The following is a 12,396-nucleotide window of genomic DNA, read 5'->3' as shown; positions in this document are numbered from 1 at the left end:
AAGCTGAACTTCTAACCACAGAGTGGGTAAGTCTGTTTTCATTGCTTCATGGCATGGTAGGGAAAGTCTCCATTTGCATGAATTGTGTGAAACAGGAATTAGAAGCATCAGAATAATCTAGATAATCATCTCACTGTGAAATCCAAGTAAATGTCCTCCAATATGGAGTGGAATGCTTATAACGACTATGATCTGTTTACATTATGGACTGAAAATGTTGAGCCTGTACTGTACAAACTCACTAGAAAAGGCCTTGATTTGGACGCTACTAGTGAGGACATTTCCATATGGTGGAAAACAGTGGGCATCAAACAAAAGAAATGTAAACACAAAGAAATCATTGAGGCTTTAAATTACCTGAATGCCTCTAGCATACGCAATAACCTAAAAAAGGTGTTTGCAAATTTAAAGGAGAAAACTGAACAATTGGTCACAGCAGATTCTGAAGCACAAAAGTCTCAGGAAAAAATTGAACATCTCCAATCACAGCTAGACAAACTACTAGAAAATCAAGTAGCCTTGGCTAAAAGATGTGAGAAATACATGGACATAATTGAAGATTTGAAAAACAAATTGATTGTGCAAAAACTAATGCCTAGCAGAAACACAAAAGCTAGCAAGCATATGACTTCAGAATCAGAGGAAGCTGATGATATATCTCTGCAAAAGGTACCTGTTTCAGCTTTAAAGATTATGAAACACCCAAACGGCACAGAGACAAACATTCAACGTGCTTTAACAGTACATGAATGTAACTCGTTTAAAGCAGAGATTGGACCATTCCCTCTTAAAGGGCCCTTCCAACCATGGTGGAGGCGAGTTGTTAGGCACAAATATGCATTTCAACTCGAACCAAAAGACATTTGGCAAATTGTTTTCACCTCAATTCCAAATGTTCTGATCTATAAGGCCCCTCAAGTCTTAATTGAAGGCACAATTATACAGCCAATACACCCCAATGAGTCTGAGAGTGAGATCTTGAACAGACTAAAACTCTGCCTTTGTGACCTGCGTGGTAAAAGCCCTGCTGAATAGGAGTTGATTTACAACCGGAAACAGAATAATGCAGAATTGTTTGAAACATATGCAGAAAATTTGTTTGAACTTTTTGAAGAATATTCTGGCATAGATGATGTTACACGCAACAATCCAATTCTTTTGGGATTACTGGTTGAACATGCAGGGCCCCACGTTCAGAAAGCGCTCATGGCTGGTGCTAGTCCTCCAAAAAACACATTTGAAGACATTGTGAACTGGGGAACAAAGGTCGAGTCACGCAGACAAATGCATAGTGAATTAGCAGCATCAGGGTGTCATGAAGATGTTAAAGCTACTAGACAATCTAGCAAAATACCTCGCAAGAAACAAGATCGATTCTGTTGTTCCTGTTTAAAAATGGGCCACACTGAACAGAAGTGTTGGTCTCTGAACAGAGGCAGACCTCCGCCCTATTTCCTGAGACGTAGACAGTCTCAATCTAAGGACACAGAACAACACTCTAGAAGCAGCCAAAATTTAACTTCAAGTAAAACGATTACTGAGTTGACAAATATGGCTATGCAAGGTCTCCAGCTATTAGCGTCATTTGCTAGTGGGCTAACAGCTCAATAGAAATAACCTAATAATATAACACCCTGACTGCACTGATCCTTTTTGCATTTTCAAACCTTTGATTGTGTTAAACATGCAGCCTTCCTCATAAACACACAATAGTTGTTTGTACTACTACATGTATACATAGACTACTAGAATTGTTAAACAATATGTAGTGAACTGTGTTAATGTTGGATTTGATTGTCTCCTATAAGTGGACCGCTCTGCTATTTTCCATATAGCTGCAGCTGAACCATAAAACAGGAGCACAAAACTTGCCACCTGGCTACAGTGTTATTAGCAATTGCATTAACATGAAAATGCTTTCCTTCCAGCAGGATTCAGTATCAGTGCACTTGTCCTTTTTACCATGCTCTAATAACAAACCAAGGTGTGGATCTTTAAGCCCGATCACAACCCCATCTTACATTTCAAGGGCTTCCTGTTAAAACAACAGGACCAAATTTGCATCACAATTGTCAATAGTAACTTTTGTTACCTTTGGTCGGAGCATGGTCACACCAACACATTCACACAGTTAAATACAATCACATAAACAATACCATTTGTCTCTCTACACATAGTCAAATTAAACTCTTCTTTTTAACTAAAATATTTTCATATCGGAAAGCCCTACATCAGCTGTGTGCTTTCCAATAAGGAAAATTTCCATTCACTTTTTGTTCATCTAAACCATTTTGCTTTTTACCTTTTTTAATCTTTTTATGCTCTCACAGCAATTTTTGTTTTCAATAACTGAATTGACTTTACATTTTAACCTTTTTAGATCGCTTTTTATTTTTACAGTTAAGTCATCACAAAGGCAATTTTTTGAAATTTCTGAATTTGATCACATTAATTATATTATACTCTTGCTATAACAGCAAGTCCTGAAATCAACCAAACTTTTTATAAAGACAAATATTTTCAGAAACATTAACGGTGTCTTTTATGTTTTTTAGATGATGCTCCTACTATCAGAGAGGGGTTTGAATTTATTACTGGTGGACTTTTTCAAAGACACATACATTTTTCCAGAAACATTAAAGGTCCCATTTTTGTTTTTACACCCTATTCATTTATATTGTTGGTGCTCCTACTATCAGAGAGGGGTTTGGAATCAACATTTATTACAATATTTAAATCTTTCCAAAAGTCTCATTTATTTGTCTTGTTTTTATCAACTTTTTCAGTTACTCTTGAATCAGGTATATCAAAGCATATGCTTTATCTTTTTAACATAAACCAATATAATTTGGCCACTTCATAACCAAATTATTATTTTTTTATTTGCTTTCTTTCTAAACACCAGAAAGATTATAATCCCTATCATGTTGTTACTTTCCCTTCATTATATTCTGAGCAAACATTACATTATATGTCATTTATTTTGTCTTCGGACATTGAGTTTTCATTTGAAATGCCATTAACTACTAAATGCATATATTGCCATATAACCTCATATGCCAGTTTTGCAGATATGTTTTTTCTTCTCATTGCCATGGTCATTCTTTTGCTGTTGTCACCAGTTATACATCGTCAATGAATGCCTCTTTCAGTTTTCATGGGTTGCTCTCCTTTGCAAATCATTTTCTGTGCATGAAGGTAAAGGCAGCTTCAGTGTGGAACACAAACACTGGAGAATTAAAGACGCCCTCCACAAGATATACTAAATCCCACAGATAACAGAGTTTACTTGGCTTGCTAAGCCAGAGACGGACATACATCTTGTGAAATGGACATTAGGATCCAGACAAGACATCCTGACAAGTGTCCCCATGTGATCATCTGACTATGCTTACACCTGACAGGAAAAGGTGTTCTGTGTGTATATCTTCTGAGCGTCGTTGACAATGATCATCATCAGTCTGCACTACTCTGCCAAAGAAGACACTGGATTACTCTACTCAGCTTTAATTTGAGGTCACATGTGGACCTTTTATAATTTCTGAGGTCCAATGAACCTGAGAGGGGTTTGTAAGCTGAGAAAATATGATATATATTTCCTTCTATGCTAATGAAGGACTACTGAGACATTCCAAGCATGGGATGGGTCCTCCTGGTGAGGCAGAGTTCCTCACAGCTCCGATACACATCTCTGCCATTTGCTTACAGTAACCATGTGCTCTTCACCATACACAATTCATCTGCTCGTGTTCTTCTTTCAGATAACTTTGTCATGTTTGGTGTCATTTGACAGTTTATGACTTCAGTGTTGTAGTGATGAAATCAACAGAGACATCGATTAATTGTGTTTCAATCTACAATATATTTACTATTGTTGGGTCATGGCCTGAGGAGAGTATGTTAATGTACTTCTCCCCCACTTCATCTCTTCAACTTTGTTCTCACGTTCAGCTGGTTTTGGGGGTTGGTTTTCACTTATGTTTGAGAATGCTTTGCTCAGGGTATAATGGGGAAAGGTAACTGTTGATCGGGGAGAATGGCTTTTACTCTGCATCTCCCGCACACTGGTGCGTAGCCTCATATGCTAACAAAGGCAGTTTCACTGTCTTTGTTGCTCAGCAGTGCATATGTTACAGCTAATTTCTTTATACAGTATGTTAGTTTGTGTCATTCTAATGTCTGTATGTTTGATCATGTAACTTAATAAACAACTTTGCCTGCTTTAAGACGTAGAGATTCTTTTAAACACGCCATCCTTCAACTGCTTCCTGTTTCCGACTATTGGTTCAGAATAGCAGCGTAAGCTTCAAGCCTTACAAGACTACTGATGGACTATGTCGGAACATGGATGGGTTTCTTCCTCCATTTCTCAAGTGTAAGAATGTGCGATTAAAGTTGTTGCTTTGTTTACTCTAGCTTGCAAATGTATTTAGTTGTGATTAGATTCTTGCCGCCTGGTTTACAGACCTCCGTGGAGGAGGGTAATAAGTGTGTGTGTGTGTGTGTGTGTGTGTGCGTTGTTGTCCGTGGAGGAGGGTTATGTGTGTGTGTGTGTGTGTTGTCGTCAGAGGAAGAGGGCAATGTGTGTAGGTGTGTGTGTGTAGAGCAGAGTGTGACAAGCTAGGAGATCTCCTCGCCAGTTTTCCAGTGAGTTTTTGCTCAATAAAATAGTTAGTTGTCTGTATTTTCAAGTCCATTGTCTGTATTTACATTCACCCACTGGCAGCCGAAATCCACGCCTTACACTATGTAGCGTGTATGCACTGTGACTACTTTTATATTGTTGATTAGCTGCTGGGCATTTCACTCTGTCTCTCGCTGAAGGCAGTCAGTATCAACCAATCACAACAGACTGTCATTGGTCCAATCAGCGCAGATTTGCTTCACGCTAAAGAGGGGTTTTGGAACAAATGATTCACTGGACGATTCATATGGGAGTCGCTGGAATAATTAGGTAAAAATAAATGCAGATTACAAGATATTGAAAGTGTTTTTTGACCTTGCATGCATATTAGATTGTTGATTATAATATGGGCTCTTTAGTTGCAGCAGATAAAATCAAATCCTGAATTAAAGACAAAGTGTTGTAAACTGATTTAAATCTGCACATCTGAAACTGAAAAAAAACTGAGCATAAAATACATTTATGAATTATGAATAGTCTTTTATGGAGCACCATGTAAAATCACACACATAAATGACACTCACCTATAACAGATACTCTGTATAAAGCAATGTCTTTGTCTAAATCTCCGCTCATTCTTGCTGTGTATCGTCCACTGTCTGTCTTCTGCATGTTCTTCAGTGACAGAGAGAAACTTGTTTCATTAAACTCTATTCTCTTCTGATAGGACGGGTAAGTTTTAATCCTCTTATATTCATTAGAATATTTAACTATATTCTCTGATTTATCATTTATCCAGAAAAAAAATCTTCAAACTCTGGTAGTTGTTGTGTCTGTAAATCCAGCTGAACAAAATCTCCAGTCTGCACAAACACAGAGATCTCAGCACTGAAGCCTGAGGAGAGAGAAAGACGCCGTTCAGTAGATTCACTTTGCACTTTCATCTTATTCCATCAACTTTCACATTTAATTAAACAATAAGGTTTAAAAAATTAAAGCTATTGTTTTCCTCTTAAAGTATCATTTCCTATCATTCGGCATCGTCCTCATACAAACTGGATCATTTTGACATTCACATTTATTACATTTTTAAGGAAATACTTGCAGGACAAGTGTGGACCAAAGTGAGTAAAAACAACTTTACAAAAGTAAACCTTGGAAATAATCATAATCTATAGAGAATACAGTAATCAATCCACACATATAAAAACATTCTGTTTTGATGACAGATGGTTGTCGACATATTATTATCAATACATTTAATATAAAATGTAAAAAATCTTCAGGGGCTGTATATCACTGCCAATATCTTTATTTGTTAATCCATAACAATGCCTCATTTAAGAGCAGATAGACATTTGTTTCTTCTGTTATATTAAACGTCTTTTATTAGCATCCAAATGCTGGATCAACTATTGCTGAATAAAGATATTAGCTTAGCTTTAACCTCATTAGACATTTAACACTGAAATGACAAAACACAAGACCATTACATTCTTCTACATTTGTTAATCAACTCTCTTACCTGTTTCAGAGATGAGGACAAGAATGAAGGACACAAGAAGACGATCGACTCCCATTATAACAAACGTCAGGATGGCTGATGGTGAGTTTTTAAAACAGGAAGTCACTAAATAGGTGTGTAATGACAGTTACACAATAGCTCAGTTCACTGTTTGTCGAATGCTGGACTAATGTTAGCTAGGTGTAAGACATTTAGCATGAAAATATTACGCATTTAGCTTTAGGACTTGACACTAAGGTTTAAGGCTTAAATCTCCATTTCATGTGCAATATTTGGACGGTCGTGTCAGAATTTGGTGCAAATCAAATGAAAGCATGGATCATCCTGCCTTGTATCAGGTGTTCAGGCTGCTGATGGTGTAGTGCTGTGAGGAGTTTTTCACTTTGGGCTCTTCAGTAACAAAGTGGCATCATTTAAATGTCACAGACTTCCATATGTATTGTAACTGAGCATGTCCATTTCTTTATGAGCAGTGAACCAGTCTCACGAAGGGGATTTCCAGCAGGATAATCAGCATAACACTAACAGGGCATCAGTAACAATACTAATAAATGGCTATTTTAATAACACTGGACAACCAAAGGCATTTGTTGAAGTGTTTTAGCAGATTTGCTCATTCTCAACACTTGTCCACGAGAAGCTTGACAAAAAATGAAAATAAAGTAGATCCATATACACCATTATAAACATTAAAACACATTAGAAACACACAAACATTATAATTCTTTACATCAAATTGCTATTGCTAATTAGGTTTTTTGCTCTTACCTTTTAACTCATACAACTTAGTGTTGTGCAGGTATTTTGCACATTTTTTATGTAAAACTTTGTGTTGTGTTTACCCCTTTGCGTACAACATTTCTTTCTTTTTTGCACATTAATTTTTGTAGACTAAAATGATGAATTTTTTTGGCTCAGCACTGTTTATTTTTTTTTGCACAATAATATTTTAGGCCAGAGAGTTTTTTTCAACATTTTTATTTGCATCTCTTTCTCATTCACACTCTCCCCAGTCTTCTTCTTTTGCTTCTTCTCCTCATCATCCTTCTGCTTTTCCTGCTGTCTATTTTCTTGCTTCTTTTTCTCTTCTCCTCCTTTGGCTTTTCTTCCTCCTCCTCCTCTGTTTCTTCCTCCTTCATCTCCTCTTCATTCTTATCCATCTCTTTCTCTTCATTTTCTTCCATCCTCTCCTCCTTTACCTCAATCTCCTTCTCTATCAACTTCTCCTCCTTCTTCTCCTCTTTTATCCTGTTATTTCTTTTTCTCCTCCTCATTCTCTTTTTAATGTTTTCATTTTCCTCCTCCTCATCTTTCATCTTCTCCTGCTTTACTTTCATCTCTTTTTCATTCTTATCCTCCACCTCCTCCTCTTCATTTTCTTTCAAACTCTCCTCTTTTATCTTCATCTCTTCCTCATTGTTCTCCTCCTCATCATCTTTCATCTTCTCCTCCTTTACTTTCATCTCTTTTTCATTCTTATCCTCCTCTTCATTTTCTTTCAAACTCTCCTCTTTTATCTTCATCTCTTCTTTCACCACCTCCTCCTCTTTCTTTTCCTCTTCCTCCTTCATCTTGCTATTTTTCTTTCTCCTCCTCCTCTTCTTAATCTTTTCCTCCTTGTCCTTCTCATCGTTCATCCTCATCTCCTCCACCTCCTCCTCTTTGTTGACATGCTCTGTGTTGTGTGTCTTCATGTCATCTTTCTCATCCACCTGCAGAACAAAACCAAACTCAAGTCAGTTCACATGTAAGCAGACATCATTCCTCTCACTGATCCTGAAACAGACTCTTGATATATTAGTGAAAGCATCAGGAGAACATGCATTAAACAGTTGGTCATCTTTATATACTCACCTTTAGGTCGTCATTCACACAACTCTCTTCATGATTATGAGTGATGACAAGAGCAACCTCCAGACTCTGGTCAGACTCGGATGGGCAGAGAATGTCATCTGTCAATAGAGAAATGATTGCAGTTACACAGTTTACACAGTCATTCTCAAGGCGATGTTAAACTTGGATGAAGTTTAATTAAAAATACTAATTATTCATCACATCATAGGTAAAAAAATAAATAAATAATTGCAATAAATATAATTATTTACCATCAGAGTCTGCAGGGTCAGAGAGCTGCTCCTCAGTCTGGCCAAAGCAGGACATCCTGAAGAGTTTTCTGGCAGCTTTGAGGAAATTGCCCACTTTACTCTTTTTCCTCTTTGTTGTTCCCTCGTCCTCCTCCACCTCATCTATTAAGAGATAATGCGTGTAGTTTACACACTTTTTAGATCATACCTTATGAACATTTACCATAGTTTTACAACAGATTAAACTAAAAGAAAGAAAAAAAGCACATGGCTATTGTGGCTAAGCATTTAACACAAAAAAATTACCTTAGTTTGGCTACATTTACCACAGTTCAACCATGGTATTTGTAATAAAACTGTGGTTACACAAACGGTCATTTTTTTACTAGATTTGTTTAATAATAAGTGTTGTTTTAAGAAATTGGAGACTAAGGGCTCTATTTTAACAATCTCGGCGCAAAGGGCTCGTCCACATCCACTTTTGCAATTTTAAGGATGAAAAAATTCGGTTTTGTGGTAGGTTATGTCAGTAAGAAATGGCAAAAAGGGCACTCAGTAATCTCGACACATATATCAAGGAAACTCATGCTCATTTCACAATACATATGTATGACTTACAATCAGACGTTTGCTTGAACGTCTCTTTCTGTCTTCGGAAGATCTTGTTTTTCCTGGCAGGTTTCAGGAAAGAGGGCAGTTTTAAGCGCCAGTTTTTCTTTGGCTTCTCCATCACAGTTGTACTCGTGATCTCCATATTCAGTTCGTTGTTCGCCATATAGACACAGTTTGTTCGCTCGGACAGAATCAGCGATCGTTCTTGCTACTGTAAACCAACAATGTTAAATGTGTCTGCTGCAGGTATTCTGGTGTGATGTAGAGATTCTGTACGCATCATCAGATTCTAAATGTTCTAAAAGTGTTCTCTGCCTCAGTGTTTACTTTTAAAAGTGAAATGACTGAAGATAAATGCAAATACCAAAGACTATATAGAATACACTTAAAGAGACTTTAATATTATATAAAATTAAATATGATCAGCTCAAGAAATCTAAATAATGATAAAAGCTGTTTTTAATTGCAATTTATATGTTCAGTTAATTAAATGAAGATTTAATTGAAGACAAATTGTTGAGCCCTCCTCCTGTCTTTGCAAATTGCTACCAAAGCTTATAGAGGACAAAACCTGCAGAAACAATAAATAAATACGCAAATGAATACAAAAATAAGTAAATTAATTCATAGATTCCTGCATCAATAAAACAATAATAAAAAAAAAATTGTAAATAAATTCACAAATTCCAGCATCAATAAATAAATGAATACGCAAATAAATAAACATATAAATCCCCCCCCCCTTCAAGCGTTTATTTATTTTTTCATCTTTATATTGTAAAATCCGTTGAATATTTTTTTTTATGATTAATTAATTATTAATGACTATACATTTTTTATTATTCATTCATTTTCCTTTGGCTTAGTCCCTTTTTTCATCAGGTATCTACCACAGTGGAATGAACCACCAACTATTCCAGCATATGTTTTCACAGTGGTGACGCAGTAGGTAGTGCTGTCGCCTCACAGCAAGAAGGTCGCTGGTTAGAACCTCGGCTCAGTAGGCGTTTCTGTGTGGAGTTTGCATGTTCTTCCTGCATTCGCTTAGGTTTCCTCCGGGTGCTCCGGTTTCCCCCACAGTCCAAAGACATTCGGTACAGGTGAATTGGGAGGGCTAAATTGTCCCTAGTGTATGCGTGTGAATGTGTGTGTATGGACGTTTCCCAGAGATGGGTTGAGGCTGGAAGGTCATCTGCTGTGTAAAAACGTGCTGGATAAGTTGGCGGTTCATTCCGCTGTGGAAACCCCGGAATAATAAAGGCACTAAGCCGAAAAGACAATGAATGAATGTTTTCCAGCAGATAACGGCTATACAGTTGAAAACAAAATATTAAGCCTTCCTGTGAAATTTAAATTCTTTTGCGAATATTTACATTTAACAGAGCAAGGACATTTTTCCAGTTGTTGCTAGATCGGATATGGTTGTGGCCGGAAGTTAACGAGAATAAATTGTATTATTTATTAAATTTCCAATGCATTGTATTTTATTAACGCCTACCCCCAGCCCAACCGTCACAGTAACGTAAAAACAGTAGTTGTACTGAGTATTATTTATGCTGTCTATGTAATTATCCAATAAATAGTATTTTTTAACGCCTACCCCCACCTCAACCCCAAACCCAATCGTCACAGTACTGTAAAACATTAATTTTTGTTATACAGTGTCATTAAAAATGCTGCTATATTAATTGGCATATCGCACTTCCGGCCAGCCGCATAGCCGATCTAGACCTAATCCATTTTTCCACAGTATTTCCTATTTTATATTTCTTGTTTAGAAAAAAAAGCTTTTTTTTAGCAAAGTTTTCTTTGTGATACTCAAACCACAAAACTTTACACTTTATAAATGAACTTTTAATTGATGTATTGTAGTTTAATGTGACTGATTCATCATATTAGCAATAGTGTTTAGACCATTTGTCAAATCAAATCTTCATAGTTTAAAGTGTTTTGCTTGCTGTATTTGAAATATGATTTAATACAGAATTCAAACATTTAAAATGTTACATTGTGATCACTGAGATTTAACAAATATTATGTGCGATGTGCACTGTAATCCTCAATAGCCTGTTTATAATGTACAAAATACACAACCATTTAAAAGTGGTGTGTAATTATTTGATCTAAAACACAGTAAATACAGCAAAATGGTGATTTTTATTTTCAGTTTAAAATGTTCTGTTTACTAAAAAAAATCCTGCTGCCTTAAATTTTTAAGCTGAATCAAATTCCATTGAGCTTATATTATGCTAAACTGACTTAAAACAGCTTGCGAAACTTATAAATTTAAATTAGAATATGATTAACTCAATAAGTTACAATGACCTAAAGCATATGCTGTCAGGACTAATTTATTGTATAATTGTCTACAGCAGAGGTTCTTAACTTTTTTCATCAAGTACCACCTCAGAAAAAAAATAGTCTCTCCAAGTACCACCAAAATGAGCAGTATTGAAATACAGTAACGTGGTAAGCCAAGTAAAGCAGCTACAGCTCTGCAGAGTAAAAAAAAATGTGTCAGAATACCTCAGAAATATAGGCTATATGTCATATATGGCATATTATATACATCATTTTTGATAAATTTTGAAATATATGTACAGTAGCATGTACATAACATATTTCATTCCTCCGTGTACCACTAGAAGGAAGCCCGTGCACCACTAGTGGTACACGTACCACAGTTTGAGAACCACTGGTCTACAGTGTATGAATATAAATGTCATTTTTTCATGTGATGCAAAGCTGAATTTTCTTCAGTGTCACTTGATCCTGTATTAATTCCTGATCCATCAACTCACTTTTATGACTATTTTGATCAAGTAAATGTGCTCTTGGTGAGTTCGCTATTTGAATTAAACTGGTCGGTGATCCCAAAATTGAACAAAATTGCAATGCTCTGGAGTTTAAGTCCTGTTCTTTAGCATTCCGCATTAAACGTATATTTTTTGACAACTCTTATCCCCATTTATTTACATTATATGAGTTTAACTTAATTGGCTAATAGTTGTAAACTAAATGAATAACTGCATTTACTGTAATCGCATTACAATAGTTCAGCAAATGCTGTCTGACTTGCTGAATTAGGCTTTCTATTATTATCCGATGTCTGTGTGAAAGAGATGACACCTATATGGCCATAAATGACAAACAAGAAAGAAAAAAGAGTGCAGCATTATAAAGATCTTTTATTTTTAAGCAGAGGATATATTTGGATAGAGTAAATCATGATTCATCATTCACTTGCTTTAAAAGTAGCTTTGTCTTTCTATACTTTAACAATTTTTTATTCACAACAAAACTACTACTACAAAAAATAAATCAATAAAAATAAATGTTTACATCATGCTTAAAGCTGATAGGATAAGTTTTAACCTTAATAATGTTATTTAAAATATATATATATATATATATATATATATATATATATATATATATATATATATATATATATATATATATATGTGTGTGTGTGTGTGTGTGTGTGTRTATATATATATATATATATATATATATATATATATATATATATATATATATATATATATATA

At 35.5% G+C, this 12,396-nt stretch overlaps 1 protein-coding gene and 1 long non-coding RNA gene across 4 annotated transcripts in view; one reads left to right on the top strand and one right to left on the bottom strand.

Moving 5' to 3' along the window:
• si:ch211-209f23.7 overlaps positions 1–11,249 on the bottom strand; it is a 160,629-nt gene extending 149,380 nt beyond the window's left edge. The window contains exons 1-4 of the mRNA XM_021466396.3: positions 8,852–11,249; positions 8,255–8,395; positions 8,004–8,101; positions 7,511–7,861 (exon numbers count right to left, since the gene is read on the bottom strand). Coding sequence (XP_021322071.2) covers positions 7,511–7,861; positions 8,004–8,101; positions 8,255–8,395; positions 8,852–9,008 — 747 coding nt within the window. The 5' untranslated portion in view covers positions 9,009–11,249. The remainder of the gene's footprint in view (positions 1–7,510; positions 7,862–8,003; positions 8,102–8,254; positions 8,396–8,851) is intronic.
• LOC141378929 (uncharacterized) overlaps positions 1–12,396 on the top strand; it is a 173,873-nt gene that overhangs the window by 152,695 nt on the left and 8,782 nt on the right. For 2 of the 3 annotated variants that reach the window (XR_012394667.1, XR_012394668.1), the window contains exons 3-4: positions 5,306–5,545; positions 6,159–6,230. This is a non-coding gene — a long non-coding RNA (uncharacterized lncRNA). The remainder of the gene's footprint in view (positions 1–5,305; positions 5,546–6,158; positions 6,231–12,396) is intronic. The other variant, XR_012394666.1, reaches the window with a different exon arrangement.

The sequence above is a fragment of the Danio rerio genome, chromosome 2 (assembly GCF_049306965.1).
Source record: "Danio rerio strain Tuebingen ecotype United States chromosome 2, GRCz12tu, whole genome shotgun sequence".
NCBI lineage: Eukaryota > Metazoa > Chordata > Actinopteri > Cypriniformes > Danionidae > Danio > Danio rerio.
This window is presented reverse-complemented; position numbering and strand designations above follow the sequence as displayed.